At 55.6% G+C, this 17101-nt stretch overlaps 6 protein-coding genes across 6 annotated transcripts; 3 read left to right on the top strand and 3 right to left on the bottom strand.

The window, feature by feature from the left end:
* Nucleotides 1-188: 188 nt before the first annotated feature.
* Nucleotides 189-1789, top strand: NCU05207 (MFS multidrug transporter; the record flags this gene model as incomplete). Its single annotated transcript, XM_957113.3, has 2 exons — nt 189-342; nt 429-1789. 2 exons carry the CDS (start codon nt 189-191, stop codon nt 1787-1789), a joined length of 1515 nt encoding a protein of 504 aa, XP_962206.3.
* On the bottom strand, nt 1678-5322 carry NCU05208 (hypothetical protein). The gene is made up of 4 exons (XM_957114.2): nt 4022-5322; nt 3525-3937; nt 3286-3433; nt 1678-3139 (listed from the first exon to the last, which is right to left on the bottom strand). Exons 2-4 carry the CDS (start codon nt 3612-3614, stop codon nt 1938-1940), a joined length of 1440 nt encoding a protein of 479 aa, XP_962207.2. The 5' UTR covers nt 3615-3937; nt 4022-5322; the 3' UTR covers nt 1678-1937.
* Nucleotides 4016-5267, top strand: NCU05209 (hypothetical protein; the record flags this gene model as incomplete). Its single annotated transcript, XM_957115.2, has 2 exons — nt 4016-4334; nt 4399-5267. The coding sequence occupies exons 1-2, from the start codon at nt 4139-4141 to the stop codon at nt 5265-5267; spliced, it is 1065 nt and encodes a 354-aa protein (XP_962208.1). The 5' UTR covers nt 4016-4138.
* Nucleotides 5323-5422: 100 nt separating the features above from the next.
* Nucleotides 5423-7232, bottom strand: uvs-2 (ultraviolet sensitive-2). Its single transcript, XM_957116.3, has 2 exons — nt 6510-7232; nt 5423-6440 (listed from the first exon to the last, which is right to left on the bottom strand). The coding sequence occupies exons 1-2, from the start codon at nt 7054-7056 to the stop codon at nt 5482-5484; spliced, it is 1506 nt and encodes a 501-aa protein (XP_962209.2). The 5' UTR covers nt 7057-7232; the 3' UTR covers nt 5423-5481.
* Nucleotides 7233-7970: 738 nt separating this feature from the next.
* Nucleotides 7971-13229, top strand: NCU05211 (hypothetical protein). Its single transcript, XM_957117.3, has 3 exons — nt 7971-8220; nt 8273-8363; nt 8454-13229. Exons 1-3 carry the CDS (start codon nt 8042-8044, stop codon nt 12864-12866), a joined length of 4683 nt encoding a protein of 1560 aa, XP_962210.3. The 5' UTR covers nt 7971-8041; the 3' UTR covers nt 12867-13229.
* A 135-nt stretch (nt 13230-13364) lies between these two features.
* On the bottom strand, nt 13365-15859 carry NCU05212 (glycosyl hydrolase; the record flags this gene model as incomplete). Its single annotated transcript, XM_957118.3, has 3 exons — nt 13365-15172; nt 15225-15659; nt 15718-15859. 3 exons carry the CDS (start codon nt 15857-15859, stop codon nt 13365-13367), a joined length of 2385 nt encoding a protein of 794 aa, XP_962211.3.
* Nucleotides 15860-17101: the final 1242 nt, after the last annotated feature.

Genomic DNA, 17101 nt, shown 5'->3' with positions numbered 1-17101 from the left:
AAGCCCCTGAAACTCTTTCAAGTCCGAAAGTGGAAAGCTCAGCTCCGAACTCCGTAAGGCGACGTTATGCCTGCGATGTCTGCCCGTATTTCCTCAAAAGCAGACTTATGTGTATACAACATGTCCTGGATCACATGCAGTATCCAGATCCGATCCATGACAAAGTTAGTTGGCGCTTGCCATTGACCATGATTACTAAAGTTCAAAATCAACAACCACCTTTCCCTCATGGCACTTCTGCCGCCACCTTTCCTCCACCAGAAGCCGCGGAGCAACCGTATAGCATCTTTGACAAGCGACAGAAAGCCCTGATAGTCCTTATAATTTCTGTCGCTGCAACATGTAAGTGGGGAATTCTGTCCAAGCGTGGTTGGCGAGTATGTTTGGGGTCTGACAGATACAAAAAAAAAAAAAAAAAAAAAAAAAAGTCTCGGGCTTTGCGTCGAATGTATACTTTCCCGCTCTACCTACTATCGCCAAGGACCTCAATGTTTCCATCGAGCTCGTCAACTTGACCGTCACCTCGTACCTCATCTTCCAAGGCATAGCGCCAAGCTTGTGGGGCCCCATCTCGGATGTGAAGGGACGCCGGATCACGTACTGTTGCACCTTTGTGGTCTTTCTCGGCGCCTGCATTGGTCTGGGAGAGGCCAAGAGCTATGCTGCGGTGCTCGTGTTGCGATGCCTCCAGAGCACGGGCAGCGCGAGCACCATCGCCATCGGCTCGGGCGTGATTGGAGACATCACGACGCGTGATGAGCGTGGCGGCTTCATGGGCATCTTCCAAGCAGGATTGCTCGTGCCTGTGGCTGTGGGACCGATTATCGGAGGCGCGCTGGCGGACCGTTTAGGGTGGAGGGCCATCTTTTGGTTCTTGGCCATCTACAGCGGTGTTTTCGTCGTGTCCTTGATTCTCTTGATGCCCGAGACACTGAGGTCGGTTGTTGGCAATGGGAGCCGGATTCCGTCGAACCCCATCGCCCGGTATCCGCTTGTCGTCTACCAAAGAACTAGCCGCGTCAAATGGGACGTCGCCACCGAGCCCGCGGCAAGAAAACGCATCGACCTTGTCGGTCCCTTTCGGATTCTTGTCAGCAAACAAGCCGCGCCCGTCATCGTCTTTCTCGCTGTTTATTACGCTGTTTGGCAGATGAGCATCACGGCCATGTCCACGCTCCTTGAGGACCGGTATGGGCTTGGGGAGACCGAAATTGGTCTGAGCTTCATCGCCAATGGTGTAGGATCCATGGTCGGCACGCTGGTCATGGGAAAAGTCCTTGACAAGGACTATGGCCGCATCAAAGCCCGGTATGAGGCTCAATCAAACTCGGCCCCTAACGCCGACGGTCATGGTGACGACTCGGACGGCAATGATTTCCCCCTCGAAAAGGCGCGTCTGCGCCTGGTCCCGATCTTTGCCCTCCTGCAGTGCGCATCCATCACTTTATTTGGCTGGACCATTCAGTACCCGCAAAAGGTGCACATGGCGGTACCGATTGTGTCCACCTTCATCACGGGCTGGACGGCCATCGCCACCCAATCCGTCATCATGACCTACCTTGTCGATGTGTTCCACGACCGCAGCGCAGCCGCCAGTGCGAGCCTGAACCTCGCCCGGTGCCTGTTCGCCGCCGCCGGTACGAGCTCTGTGATGCCCATGGTCAATGCCCTTGGCGTCGGGCTAGCCTTCACCGTCTGCGTCGTGGCTCAGCTCGTCGCGCTGCTGGGGCTGGCGGTGCAGTGGAGATTCGGTGCCAGATGGAGGAGAGAGCTTGAGAGACGGAGATAGGAGGTAAATAAGTCGACCCGAATGCTCATTGCGAGGTAGTCGAGCCGCTTGGTGTTACGACGCCTATAATAGATGTAAAGACTTTTGTGTAAGAAAGAGGAAGAAGGAGTGCATGTCTAATTGCACGAAATATAGTGTAGCAAGAAGATTACTCTTTTTCTTCCGGCGCAATCCGCTCCATCGGCCAACGCATCCATTTGCTGGTCTCACTCTCCCCCAAAAGCACGCCAACCCTCGCAATAATGTGCTCCTTCCAACCTTTGAGAAACCAGCCAGATGGAGTCGTCTGCCTATTCAGCAGCACGGCATAGTGCGCCAGGACCAACAGGGCGCTGGGGTCGCACCTCCTCACGCACGCCGCAAACTCGGGCTCGACACGGTACAACCAGCCAAACACGAACTGGTTGTGAGGCGGGCCGTCATCTCTGATCTCGCCGTCTGGCCCGCGGCGCCCGTATATTGCTGCGTATATCCCGATGAGATTGTCGAGGGCGTGGACGGCGACGGCTGCTGTCGTCCTGGAGAGTTCTCCTTCATTGGGTGCGCCGCCTTCTTGTGCCCTGGCCACAACAAACTCCCGTAGCCCATCCAACTGCTCTTCCCACTCCACCCGCGGGAACCCATCCCTTACGTAAACGGGCGTATCCAAAGGCGACGGCGGCAGATCCCTCCCCAACGGCTCCATCAAACCGGCGAACAACACCTCTGGACGAAAAGTCTGGTGCATGAGCCGCACGCCGTACACGAACGGCATGCTCACACCACCACCCCCGACCTCTTCCAAACCACACCCTTCATCTCCATCTCCATCCCCATCAACACTGCACACCAGCAAATCTCCGTCCCCCCTCGGCCCATCCGCAAACGTGCAAAAACAAAGTAGCACCGCGCCCAGATACAGCGCCCCACAATTCCCCTCCCCCGGCCGCGCAAGCTCTGCCGCGAACCCCGACACCCCCTCCGTCAGGTGCTGCTGCGCGAGGGCGAGATATTCGCTATGGCTACGGCGCGGAGGCAACAGCAACACTTCTTCTTGCTCATGGTGATGGGTGGCTGTCAGGTAGGCGAGGTGGAACGCCGTGTCGGCGAGGAGGAGGTGCAGGACGAAGGGGTGGGCGAGGCCGATGTGCAGGGCGTTGCGCGTCCAGAAGGCGAGGTGGTGCGGGTGCTTGTCGCAGCCGCCGATGGAGGGGGCGGTGGTGGTGGTGAAGTGGAGGAGGAGTTCGGCTTGGGTAATATTGAGGTCGATTGTCGTCGTCGTCGGGACACAGGCCCGCTGGTTGAGGGGTGTTGGGTCGTCGAGGGGGGAGGTTGGGGTGGTGGATGGTGTGCTTTGGGAGTGTGGGGGATCTGAGCGGAGAGTTAGCTGGCGTGGAAAGAAGAAAGACATGGAAAGAAAAGGGCATGAAATGGAAGAAGAGACATGGAGGAAAAAGACAGGGAAAAAAAAATGCTTGGAGTGAAGCCCAAAGGCTCGCACACACTGTTTGACTCACCTGCCCAGTTCTTCCGAGGCCGCCCCCGACCTCGTCGAGTCGGAGCGGCAGGTCCTACAATACCATGTTCGAAATGGGCATTTTCTGGGACGAGATTGCAGGGCAGGCCGAAGCGGATGCAATTGCTACATGGCTTCTCTTCGTCGCACTGAGGGAGGTCAGCAAGAGTCGAGAAACGGCGCTTGTAAAAGGCGAGAAGCATCTTTGTGTGTTGTGTAGGTAACGGGTGAAAAACTGACCTTGACTTTGCGGCGTTTACAAGAGCTACAGCCGGTGCGTGATTTGCGGTGAGGTTGAATGGACTTTCTGGTCGATGACGACGCCGCCATTTCTGCGAAAGGTGGCTAGAGCACAGTAAGTTGAGATTGGGTGTGAATTGATTTTTCGGATCAAAGTGCGAAAAATAAAACCCGAATAAAGGGAAGCCCTTGAATGGAGCTGCGGCGTCTGCGAAAGGAGGCTACAGTAAGTTGACATTGAGGTGTAATGGATGGTTGGCTGTGAATTTTTCGGATCCAAGTGCGAAAAATCAAAGCCGAATAAAAGGGAAGCCCGTGAATCCACATCTCGTGTAAGTCGCCCGCCCCACAGCCCACGACGCAGTTTCGTCTGAGGGGGCTGTGAGCATCCAAATGGAATGCCAGGGTACCGTCTGTTCAGATCTTGATCAGCACTGAAAGTAATGCGATTCACCTGTCTCTCGACGGTATATAACCCCCCTCGAGGAATGACTTGCCCTGTATTTGTTGTGTTGGTCATGTGTTCCGTTATCAAGCAAAGGGCTAGCAGCAGCTTTTGATATCCCTTTCCGTCTACTCCCAAACCTGGCATCTCTACTACCCTCCCCAACTCAATGACGCTTAACGATGGCCCGCCCTTCGGCCCTGTGGTCAACGGGACCATGGTGGTGGTCTTTTGGGAATACCGACCCAGCAACGTTGCCGCGCACCTCTTTCTCGCCTTGTTCGCCTTGGCCACCCTCGCGCACCTCGTCTACTTTGTCTGGCTCCGGGCGTGGGGATGCATTCCCCTCATCCTCGGTGGCATCTGTAAGCCTTCTCCTGTCTCTTCCACCTCGCAATCTCCCTGACCATCCAACCCCCAAACAACCAGGCCTCGTCTTCGGCTACCTCGAACGCAGTTACGCCCACTCCGACCCCACAAAGCTCGACCCCTGGCTGCTGCAGAACATGCTCCTCCTCGTCGCCCCTCCCCTCCTCGCCGCCTCCCTATACATGTCCTACGGCCGCATCTCCACGGCGCTCCTCGAGGGCACCTCCAAACCCAACCACGGGCGCCGTAACAACCGCGGCTGCTGCGCCCGATGCTGTTACTCCTGGTACCGCCCCATCATCATCTATTTCCCCGACCCCCCGTCACTAACCGCCCATTGCCAACCAACCAACAGCTTCTGCACCTGCTCCCCGACGCGGCTCTACGTCCTCGCCGACGTGGCCGCAATCTTCACCCAGCTCATCGGCACCGTCCTCCCCGCAAGCGGCACCGAGTCGGCGCAACGCCTGAGCAAGATCATTGTCCTAATCGGCCTGTGCGTCCAGCTCCTCGCGCTGGGTATCTTCCTCTTCACCTGCGGCCGCCTACACGTGCGCCTGCACCGCAACCCGACCAGGTCACGGGCAATGCTGATGGACCCTGGGGTGAGATGGCTGTGGTATTTTGGTGTGATGGAGGTGGCGGGGGCTATGTTGGTTGTCAGGAGTGTGGTGCGCGGGGCCGAGTATTTGGGGGGAACGGACGGGGTGGTGGCAAGTCATGAGTGGTTTGTCTATGTGTTTGATGGGGTGCCGATGGGGGTGGTGATGGCGGGGTTTTTGGTCTTGTATCCGGAGAGGGTGGTGAGGGAGGTGAAGCGGCAGGAGGGAATTTTGAAGGGGGCGGGCATGGGAGAGGAGTTGAGAGGCGGGGTGAAGGGGGAGTCGTATCCTGGGGGCGATGTTTACGTTGGGGGTAGGTGTCACTAGGTTCCTGTGGTAAGTAGTCTCTATCACTTTTACCCCCCGTCGACATCCTTCAGCGGACCCGGCCCACAGAAATGTGGGTCTTCTGGGGGTGGGGTGGGTTTTAGTGTAGAGGTTAAGTGGGTCTAGTCCGGATGGACTACAAATGTCATACAGAACACAGGGTAAATTAGTAAAGTAGGAGAAAAGAGTGCCTGTCATAATATATCCATCGGCCTTAACATGTCTCTGGATTTGGCTTCTTCATCCCACTCAGTTGAGCATCCCCAGGTATTGGTGGCTGCTGCTGCTGTGACGTCTCCCACTGCCGTTCCTTGTCTGGAGTCCCGGGAATGACTTGTTCCCTCATGGCGGTATCCTCTGCTATAGCATCCTTTCCAGGAGCTTGCCCGTCGTGTTCTGTATCCGCGTCATCCACCTGCCCCGGTCGTGGTGGACTTGATGGCGGGACAATATCCATCCGTGTTGGCGCTGCACTGCTTTCCCCCTCTCTCGCTTGTAGTGTCGGAAGTTCAGCTGGGCCAACATCCTCACCCCCACCCCCACCCTTGGTATCCGCCTTCTCCCCATTACCATCCAAAGTCTGCCTCTTAATCCCCTGCCGGGCCTGCTTGATCAAATCCCCAAAACTCCCTCCATACCGAGTTGCCCAAGCTTTGCCATCGAACTCCTTGTCCTTGATCTGCGCTCCAGTAGCTTGCGCCCTCGCCATGAGTCCGAGTCCCTGCTGCCCCCCTCCTCCTCCTGCTGCTGTGCCGGGATTCCCTACTGTCCGTTCCCATTCGTCTAGATCGCGAAGTAACTCGGACCGCTTTTTGGGTCGCGAAGAGTCGCAGTTGGCGTTCCAAAGCGTGATCCACTCCTTGTGGCGCTTCTCCAAGAGCTGGCGAGAACCGTGGGTGGAGAGGCCGAGTTCGGAGAGTTTCTTGCGCAGGGCGGTGTCGCGCAGCATGGAGTAGGCTAGGGCGGGGAGGCGTTCGGGTGGTTTTTGGTTGGTTTGAGATGTGAGGCGGGTGTTGAAGGATGGAAAGGTCGATGGCTGTGGTGTTTGAGCGGGGATCGGTCGTCGTTTGGATGCGGCCTGGGGAGAACCGGGACAAGAGGTGTCGAGGTGGCGGTCGACTTGCTGTTCCTTCATGCGGGTGAGGCAGATGGGGCAGGCTACTAGGCCGTCGTCTGGTGGGAGGTCAGTGATGATGATGATGATAGAAGCAACCCACGAGGAGCGGGAGGAGGGAAACGAACCGGGTGGTTGGTCGACGTAATCCGGGTCGGCTGAAGGTGTGGTGTCTTGCTCTTCTTGTAGTATTGCCGCTGTCAACTCGGCGGCTCGGGCTCTTGTTGATCTGGTTGACCTCCTCGGCCTCTTGCTTTCTGGGTCCTCCTCTTTTGGCCCCTCCATTTCGGTCGCCTTTCGTTTTGATGGCGAACTGGGGCCTGCTTGGTCTGGCAGTATCGCCTGAATGGTCGGTGGTGTCCTAGCAAACTCGAGAAGGACTTTGCGGGAGTTCTTGAAGGCTTCTACGGCTTCGCGCAAAGCCCAGTTGCCTCTGAGCTTGGATTCCTGGTCGGTGGCGCGACAGAGCGGGCACTTGCTGTCGACGGACAGACATCTTCGGATGCACAAGGAGCAAAAGGTGTGATTGCAGGATGTGAGCATGGGAGAGTCGTAAAAGTCCTTGCATACGTGACAGCGGAAAGCCTGTTCGACGGGCATCAGGCATGCGAGGGGCGTGCCCAGCCAGTCGGTCGAGTCGGGGACGTTGAAGGCTTCATCGCCAAAGACGTCCATGATAATGTCGGTTGTACTGAAGGGTATCCGAGTACTTTGTTGGTGGTGATGGCTGCCTTCGTTCTACCTGGAAGCCTGGAAGTAGTATTGTAGAAGAGACGGAAGATGTGAGACGCGATGTCTGCAAGTCGGACGAGACTGGTCGCGACTTTGTCGAGGAGGAGAATTCCATTACACTGTATTTACACAAACTGGCCGAGGGTCAGCAAGAATACCGAAGAGTGACCCGGGTATCTAGCACTCGGGATCTTTTCCCTGGGAATTGCTCTTTCAGTTGGTGTTTTTGTTTCAAGTTAAACATGGCTCTCTGAACATCTGCACTGCCATTATTCAACATTTACAGCTCTTTGTGGCCAACCTCTTACTTGCAGACCTTTGATCTCTCCATGACGGTATTGATTGTGCCCACGATACGGTAATGACAGGGCCTGCACGTGAATTGGCGACGGGAAGGCGTGCAGCGGGGGTGTGTTCTGGGGCCTTCAGTTTCCAGGCACAAAAGCGCTGCAACAGTGCAGTGGAAACAGAAGCCCCACCTCTTCGCTCCCCTCAGCCCAGACTATTCCCTTTTGGGCATCAACCAAAACAAAGACTGGAGCGGATTGGGTACTAACAATTGAAACCAAGACAAGGGAATTTGCTCCGGCAACAGGAACTCCATCCCAGGTCAGGTCAGGTCAGGTCTCCGATCCCTCGCTTTTTACTTGGTTTGTTTGACTTTGACTTTCTCTTTGTTGCTTTGACTCGATCGACGCAATCCCGTCATCCCTCCGACAACCACCATTATACCACATCGCCAGCCTCGTCGCCCACCTCCCTCCCTTTCTTTGACCAACTAATCATACCAATGCTTTGAACATCTCACTTGTTGCCATTCCTTTCTTTTCCGATCATTGCTTGGGGGTTTTTTTTTTTTTTAGAGCTTTCCCCACATCCCCAAATCCGGTTTGTTGACTTTTGGCGCCAAAGTAAACAAACAGCAAAAATGGCGATGCGCAAGGCACCACGTCTGCCCGTCGGCTCGGCAGCGTGGGTTGCAGAAGAGCGCGCATCGGCGCTCAAGGTGGCAGAGGAGGAAGTCGAAGAGTTCTCGTATGCGGCGCGCAATGAGATGGACTGGCTGAACGAGCACATGGAGGACATTTTCTTGGGCGAGAACCAAATGTGCGTTGTCTTTGTTTTATTTCCCTCTCTTTGTCTCGCTGACCAGGAACAGGAACATTGCCGAAATCTTCAAAACGCCAGCACGACCACGAGGCAAGACACCGCGGACAATTCGCAAAGGGCCCAATACCGAAGTGAGAGTGGTAAGCATCCAGACAGCGTCCATCATTCTTCTGCGACGGGCGACCAAGAGTGATTGATTGATTGATTGATTTTGTTCTAACCCACAGCAGCCCTTGGCCAGCATCTTCTCAGCGACGCCCAAGGGTGTGACACCTAATCCCTTCGTCCTCGCGCCGCCCGCGAACAACTCGTCATGGACGCCCAAGATCAGGCCCGATACGCCGGAAGCCGACGTCGAAGCTGATGACGAAGCCGATGATGTCCCCAAGAATCCCACGACTCCCTCGACGCGCCGTGCGAGCCCGCGAAAATCAGCTGCCGCAAAGTCGCCAAGCCCAGTCAAGAGCGTTGCCGCGCCATCACGACAACCGAGCCCAGTCAGGCCAAACAACACCACGCCCATGCGACCACCACCCGCAAGTCCAGCAAAGCCAGTTGCCGCTACCCCGTCCAAAGTCAGAAGCCCAATCAAACATCTCAATGGCTCCCCCCTACCAATTCTTTCCAAGTCGCCTACCCCGGTCAAGCCCTCTGATTCTGGATACTATGGCAGTCAACAGCTGGATATTATGGATGTGGACGAGGTCGGAAAGGTTGCCGATGCCAATGCCAATGCCGATGTCGATGTCGATGTCGATATGGGAGAATCAGCACACGAGCCGACCATGGAACTCACTCAGCAGTCGGCGCAGGAGCTACCACAACAACAACCTCCACAAGAGCCCACACAGGAGCAGACAGAGGAATCAATACAGCCGTCAAATGAGCTCAACCAGGAACCGACGCAGGAGGAACCAGAGCAGCAGGAGATAGAGTCACAGGATCTGGGGGTTCAGCCAGCCCCCACCGAGCCGGAGCAGCACGCCAGTCCCGCACCACAGGAGACGGCCGAACTACTACGAACCACAACACCTTCAGAAGAACCTGTTGAGCCTACCGTTCAATACCCTCGACTTCTTTCGCCCGAGCCTGATGTGATTAGGTCTAGCAGCCCAGTCCACATGCTCATTCCGTCGCCCACCAGGTCTATCCATGCGCCCTCCCCCCAAAAGGCTGCCTCGCCTCAGAAGCTCGCATCGCCAGAAAAGCGCCTTTCCCCCGAGAAGAGGGTTTCCCCGGTCAAGGTGGCCTCTCCCCAGAAGGATCCTTCACCAGAGAAGATTCCCTCCCCCGAAAAGACTCCGGAGCTTGAAAAGGAGGAATCACCTGTGGATAGCGCTCCCGTCCTGTCACCAAAAAAGAGATCGCCAGAGACAGAGCCAGTCACTGAACAGCAACCCAAGACTCCGGCGCCCTTTGTACACGCCCAGTCAGAGAAGGATCATGCGGACGACCAGGCGGACGACAAGGTGGACGATGACGCCAACTCGTCCATGGAAGCCTCCAGCCCCATTAGCCCGGTTAAGCGCCTGAGCAGTCTGAACTTTGCATCACTTCCCGCACGCGAGCCGATGACCTCTAAGAAGAGCCTCGGTACTAGGATGTCGAGGACGAGCCACGTCGACGTAACGCGAACCTCCTTCTACCATCGCCAGACGGGAGGAAAGAGTCTTGGCCATACTACCCGACAGGATTTCGATGATGACGACGATGAGATGGACATTGATGATGATCATACCCAGGAACCCAGGACTGCCAAATCATACACGCAGCGATTGCAGGATCAGATCAACATGTTGGGCAAGGGACAGTCAATGGGACCGAGACCATCGAAATCGATAGCCCACCTCTTGCCGACGCAACAACACGCATCCACTTCACAGGCACCGACGACACAGCCCGTTCCGGAGCCCACCAGATCCTCACCCAAGAAGCCACCCGTGGTTACTCCCAGGGCATTTCCCACACCGGGAGCATTCCCGCTGGACGATGATGACGACTGGATTGGACCTCCTAGCAAGGGAGCGGATATGTCTACCCCCATGGTGTGGAACGCGCGCAAAGACACACGGTTAAGTCAGCCAATGGAAGGAATGAACTTATTCGCAAGGGAGGCATCTCCGACCCTTGGAGAATCCTTCATGGAGAACAGGCACGAGTCACCAAGTAAAGCGCCCATCATCCAGGAACCACCTGCTGCGTCTTCCTCAACAACACATGTCAAATCGGCTTCTGTTCCCACGCTACCCAGTTTGCACGAGCCTCCCGTGCCAAAAACCGCCAGCCCCAAGAAAGAGGCATCTGTCTCTACTTCCAACCTCCCCGAAATGCCAGCGCACGAACCTCCTTCGCCCTTCAAGTCCCCCTCCAAGGCATTCCGCGAGAACACGCTGGAGAGGGTCAAGAACAAGTTTTCGTCCCTTATGAAATCATCCAAGGGACTTCTCCCAACCAGTGCACATTCAAATGCCGAAGCAAAACTGACGGGGCTCTTCACGACTCCCTCAACTGCTCGACTGGAAGAACATCCCAGTTTATCCGAAGCTTCCTTCAAGACAGCCGATAATGTCGTCTATCCTGATCTATCTCACCATGCACAGGCCGAAGCCCCCGTAGCCGCCACCCCCATCCGACCCACGAGAAAAACCCGAGCGTCGACCGAGAGGGAACGAAAGGAGGCAGAGGAAAGGGAGAAGGAAAAGAAGAGGGAAGAGAAGGAGGCCAAGCAATATGCCAAGACATATGCCAAGCAGAATGAGAAGCTGGAGAAGATGCGCGAGAAGGAAGCGGAAAAGGCCCGTCTCTTCCAACAAGAACAAGAGAGACAGGCGGAGATGGAGAGACGCGCTGCTGAACAGAGGGAGCAGGAACAACAACACAAGCTTACCAAGGCACGACCGCAGTCCAAGCAGTTGTTCGAGACACCAGGACCTTTCAAATCGGCACCCAAGAGCCCCAAGAAAGCTACTCGGACTAGTCTTCGCAGAGGAGCCAAGCAGGGTGAAGCCGAAAAGGAGGAAGCCGATGTCGACATGGGAGACGTTACTATCTCCACAAAGGCACCTCAGTCAATTCCTCGACCTCCATCTGCTCAAGCCTCCCGTGGCACGGGTATCAAGCGACCTATCAGACCCACGAAGGAGGCCTTGACGAGGGCCAAGCCCGCCCCGACTCGCATCCGCGTCAACACCACCAGCTCCCAGCAGGGAGCGTTCCACACTTCGACCAACAGTGTTCTCAGCACCACCAGCCAGGAGAGCCTCGGTCAGTCGCACGGAAGGCAGCAACTTGTAAGCAAGGCCAGCACGTCATCGCTCACCAAGAAGCCTTCCCTGCAGAGTCTTAAGGGGTCTTATTCTTTGACTGTCGGGCGGCCCAAAGCGTTGGAGCTGGCGGCCAAACAAAAGGAGCAAGAGGAGCGCGAGATCCAGCGCAGGCGTGATCAGAAGGCGGAAAATGAGCGCAAGAGGGCTGAGATGAAGGAGGAAGAGCAGCGCAAGCAAGCTGCGGCAGCTAAGAAGGCCGCGATTGAGCAAGCCAAACGGACCCGTGCGCCGCCCCCGCCGCCAAGGTCCCAGCCTAACGGTCCTCCGGATCACTTGGCGGAGAGCAGGCAACCTTCGAGACCTAATTCTCGTCTTGGGCCGGCGCTGCACGATAGCCGACCAGTCAATGCTGTGCTGGGCAAGGCGGCTTCCAAGCGTCCGTTGACGCAGGTGCAAGAGGCCCATCAGGATTCGAAGCGGATTCGCGTGTCTGAGGACTTTGATGCGGATATCGAGATGGCTGAGGGTAACACCAAGCAGCAGAGGAGCATCAGGGGGGCACCCGTCCGGCCTTCTGCGGTCCGGCCTTCGGGTGTGAGGCCGTCGGCAGCCGTTAGACAACCCTCGGTTGGGTTCAAGAAGGATTTGTCGACTACTACCACGACAGGCAAGTCGATTTTCGCCTCCAACTATACCAACGTACCGCACGCCCCTCCCCCTCCCTCAAGGACAGTCGACCTCTTCAAGAAGACCACCGTCAACCAAATCAAGACGGGTCACGCACTGGACACGGCCCAATTCCAAAAGGGCAACCAGATCCCCTTTGCCTCCAACCCCAACGGCGCTGGTCCTTCCGCTGCTGCTCAGGCCGGATCGTCCCGCCATCCGCTCCAAACCCCAGCGCGTCCGGGTGCTACTGCCGCCCGCGCCCTGGCTCTCACATCCGCCACCAAACCCACCCGCACCTCCCCCCGCCTCGCCGCCATCGCCGCCGGCGACTCCATCGAGCTCCCTGAGATCCAAACGGACGACGAAGACGGGGTCGACACGCCCCGTCCATCCACCTCCAACCCCAATTTGCGCTCTTCGCTGAATGGTGGCAACTGGACCGACAGCCCTTACCTCAAGGCTCAACTTTTGGCACAAGAGCAGCTCGACCCGATGGTCATCTTTGGACCTCCTGCTCCGCTGAACATGGAGGAGGTGTTTAGCAAGGACAAGAGCAGACATCATCGGTTCAGGGCCAGGACGAGCAGCGCGAATTGGGAAGGGCAGGATCGGTTGACGGAGGAGGAGGTGTGTAGGGATCGGGAGGCGAGGGAGAGGATGAGGAAGGAGGGAGGATGGAGTTGGGGATTGGGAAGGACTTTGGGGTAATGATAATGGAGTATAACAGGGGGGAAGGGTTGTATTGATTACTTGTTCTTTTGCACATATTCAGTGTTGGAGTTGGCTACCTCTATGGGTTTTTATACCAGCAGCGTTAACTTCCGGATGAGAAGGCTGCGGTATCGGAATGGAAGGGAAAGGGTATAGCATTTTTTTTCTTCTTGGCTGAGAATTGGTTCATGTTCATTATGGAGGGTTCGAATGATGGCTCTTTGCATAGATGTTAGGTTAGAACTGGGGGTCTGTATCGTGGCATTCATGAAGGTCATTACCTAGGTTTTACCAGGCCAGGAAAACGGGAGTATAGCTTATGGTTACCCTAGTGTATGAACAATGAACTTTTTACACACATTTGATTCAATCCATAACCGAACATTGATATAGCCAACCATGTCATCAAGGCACCTTACTAACGTTAGGAAACAAACAAGGAAACACTTCCTGCTCGCCCTTCCCCTATTCACCCCCCTCCCCCAACCCAAACATTCAAGTCAAAGGCGGCGCCTCTGGGTCCTCCATGCACTGATCAACCCTCATCAACCGCTTCCCACTCGCCTTGGCAAGCTGTATGAACTCCTCCAAATACCCCACCGTGCTCTCATACAAATAATGCATCACCACCAAGTTTCCCCCTGCTTTCAAATCTCTTTTAAAAGCCTCGAGCTGCTTCTCGGGCGTCTCGCTCTCCGCCCACAACCAATCCTCCACATCGACACTCCAGCCCACTATATACGCTTTGTTATCATCTCTTCCCAAGTTTTCCACCAACCGCTGGCGCATCCTCGCCCCTTCCGTCCCAAACGGCGGCCGAAAATACGGACTGATTTTCGAAGAAGGAAACGTCTGTCGCACTGCCCCGATATCATTTTGGTATTCCCAATCTATATCAGCGATAGTAGGCAACCCTTCCATTTTCGGATGGGTATACGAATGTAAAGCGATCTGGTGTCCTTTGGAAGCCATGTCGCGGTAGATTTTGGATAGGTTCGTGGATGGGTCTAGTAGGGGGAGGCCGACAGTAAAGAAAGTTACGGGGATTTGGGCGGCTTCGACAATGGACATGACGCGGCTGGCGAGTTTGGGGTCGCCGTCGTCGATGGCGAAGGCGAAGGAGTTGGGGCGCGTGCAGGCGAAGACGAGATTACCCGAGGGGAGTTTGTGCGGGATGGAAATACCTGAGGGGATGGAGGGGATGAGTTCCATCTTGGTGATGACGGTGGATTCGGAAGGGGAGAAAAAGCCGCGGAGGTTGAAGCCGATGGTACGGGTTAGGTTGATGTGGAAGTGGGAGATGGGGATGTAAATGTCAGACCCGCCATTGAAAGAGTAGCGCGCGGCTTCGAGCGAGTCCCACGTTTCCGGGTAGGGTTTGATGGAGTCGTCGCAGTGGGCATTGTGTTGTTGGAGGGCAATGGAGAACTTGTTGCTCCCTGTGTAGGCGACGTGCAGGTAGGCGGTGGAATAGGGCGTCATGTCAAAGCAGGTGCTTGCCAGCTGCGTGTTCCAGCCGAGGTCAGAGTCGTTGGTGCGGATGGTGATGGAGTTCTTGCCAAAGGTGACTGTCATGCCGTCGTCGCCACCGTGCCACTGGCCGAGATTGTTGGTGTCCTTGTTGGTAAAAGAGTCAATGACAAAGGGCTTGGCGTTGGAGGAAGGGGCCGGCACGGTCGGGGACGCGCCCGTGTTGGCAGGTGGCGGGAGGGATGGGAGGATGTATTCGGAGGCGGTGCTGCCGCAGTAGAAGGACATGGGCCCGAAAATCACGGCGGCGTTGAAGGACGAAAAGTAGATCATATCAAGCTTTGTCGTGTCCAGGCCGGTGAAGACGGAAAAGGGGAAATAGTAGAGACGCTCGGTGCCGTCAAAGGTCCATTTGAGCTGCGTGGACGTCATGGAGATGGTCTTGCGCCCGGTGCTGGAGCCGCAGGTTGCGAAATAGGACATTTGTACGGCAAAGGTGGTGCCGCGTGCGGCGCGGATGCGAAAGGAGATGCCGCCGTACTTGTCGTTAGTGTTCAGGCAGCCGAATTGGCTGTAAAAGTACGACTCTTGGTTCTTGGGGGTCAGCAGGACGCGGTGGTTACTGACCACGATGGAGGACATGGTGCCGTCATCGCTCGAGGCTTGGTTCATGGCATTGTAACCCAGGAAGGTCAGCCGGGACTGTGACTCCCAGTCATCGATCAGCAAGTTCGAGCAGGCAGTAGCTGTCGGACTGGCGGATGACCTGGTGACCGTTGTGATGACGGAGCGGGTGGTGGAGGTTGGTACTACGGAACGGGTTGTGGAAGAGGCTGCTGAAGTCGTTAGTGTTGATGGCCAAAGAAGGGGATGAGGAAGATATACGTTGAGTGGTAGGGGCAGCTGTGGTGGTTGGAACAGCCACAGCTCCGCAAGTCAGCTTGATGTTGCCGATGGACCAGATGGCATTCGTCTGAGAGAACTCGGACCAGACAAGCCCAACGATAGCATCATAGTTGGGATTGTTGTCAAAGCCCAGCAGTGGCAAGTCAATGGTCTGCTGGCTCCCCGTCAAGCCGCTGATGACATTGTAGGAGCTGGTGTAATTGCCCGTGTCACTGGCGTTGCAACTCGCAGATGTTTGTAGCTCAAAGGCAACAGACCCTCCAGCTGGCCCCTGAAGAGTGAACTGGATTCCGCCATAACCAAGGGTGACGGCTTGTTGGCATGAGAAGGATTCGTAAAAGTATGATCCGCCGTCTTTGGGAATGAACTGAACCTTGCCCGCAGCGGCAGCGATTGAAGTCATGGATCCATCGTCTGTTTGTGTTAGTTACGGTTTTTTTTTGGTTTTGTCTTGCAAGTCAGAGTGACTGACCTCCGTTGGGCCAATTCAGATTGTTTGTTCCCTCAACCCATTTGGAAAAGTCGTCGATGAGGAGGTCGGTGCAGGCAGCGCTGACCGTGGAGACGGCCAACAGACCAAAAACCACGGTTGCAAGACAACGATCGAGCAACATGGCAGTCAATTCTCCGAAGACCGGTGCTACAATCCATTCTGTCGACATAGGCCATGATTGCGTGCAGTGAGTTATATGTGTTTTCGGATCTGATGGTCGAGAAGCATGAGGACATGGGCCGGCCGCTCCTTTCCAGGGGTGATCAACCACGAGGATGCAATATTACCCGACTGGGGCGCGTGTAACTCGAATTGCCATGGCTTCCGCGACCGTTGTATGAGATATTGCCAAGCAGAGAACAGCCATATGGGATTACGCAACCAACGCCCGAGGTTGGGTAAATGGAGTGCGGAGACTGGAATGAAAGAAAAGGGATAAAATCCCACGATGCAGTGTTCCGCGGTTCATGTAGCACTACTGCTCATGGTAAACCAGGAACCGGCCAGCTCGTGTATGCTATGTAACAATAAGGTAGTATATGAGCTAAACAGCTTTCTTGGACCTGCACGTCTCAACTTGGGACCTGGATGTTGTGTTCGTTTTTGATACCAAGAATAGTATGGTGGAATCGAGCACTTTTAACCCGAAGTTCAAGCCACTCGGCTCAAGAAGCATCATGGACCTGTAGCGCGTTTTCTAGCTTCAGTCGGTTGGTGACGAGGCTGGTGGAGGATGAGGTCCGATGCATTAGGCCCGGTGAGCGGGAAGATACATGAACACCCGAATGGAGGTGAGATCCGAGTTGACATGTTTAGCCTCCAGAAAGATGAGGATCTAGTGTAGTATATGGGACGGGAAGAGGGTAGGATTTAATCCGCAGAAAAGGAAGAGTGATGAGGACATTTTCATGTACCAAAGAGGGGAACGTTTTCGGCAGTCATGTTCAAGGAAATTGATGAGGTTGATATTGAGGTGTTCTTGGCTTGCAGCCGGGGATAGCATTGCGGTGATGGAGGCCGGCGGAGATCAGGTACCATGTCGGACCGAGCCGTTTTTGTTTACGAATTAGCTGAGGCTTCTTCGTTGTGTTGACTCGGTTTGCCGTGAAGGCCTTTCAATATGGCAGTCAACGTTACCTCTGGCTGGCCACCAACCGGAAATTCAGCCGAGATGGCTAATGATGAGCCGCCGTCTGTGAGTGCCCGTGTCATTGTCGCCATGGAAGCATTTATCAACAGGCGTCACCGTATTCCGCAAATCGGATGATGCTTGAACGTGAGTGGGGCTACCATTGTTTACTTTGCTCAGGGGAAGGATGAAAGAGGAAAAGCCGCAGATGAAGGACGTCTTGGGTGTCATCCC

Source organism: Neurospora crassa, linkage group IV (assembly GCF_000182925.2).
Source record: "Neurospora crassa OR74A linkage group IV, whole genome shotgun sequence".
In the NCBI taxonomy this organism is placed as follows: Eukaryota; Fungi; Ascomycota; class Sordariomycetes; order Sordariales; family Sordariaceae; genus Neurospora; species Neurospora crassa.
This window is presented reverse-complemented; position numbering and strand designations above follow the sequence as displayed.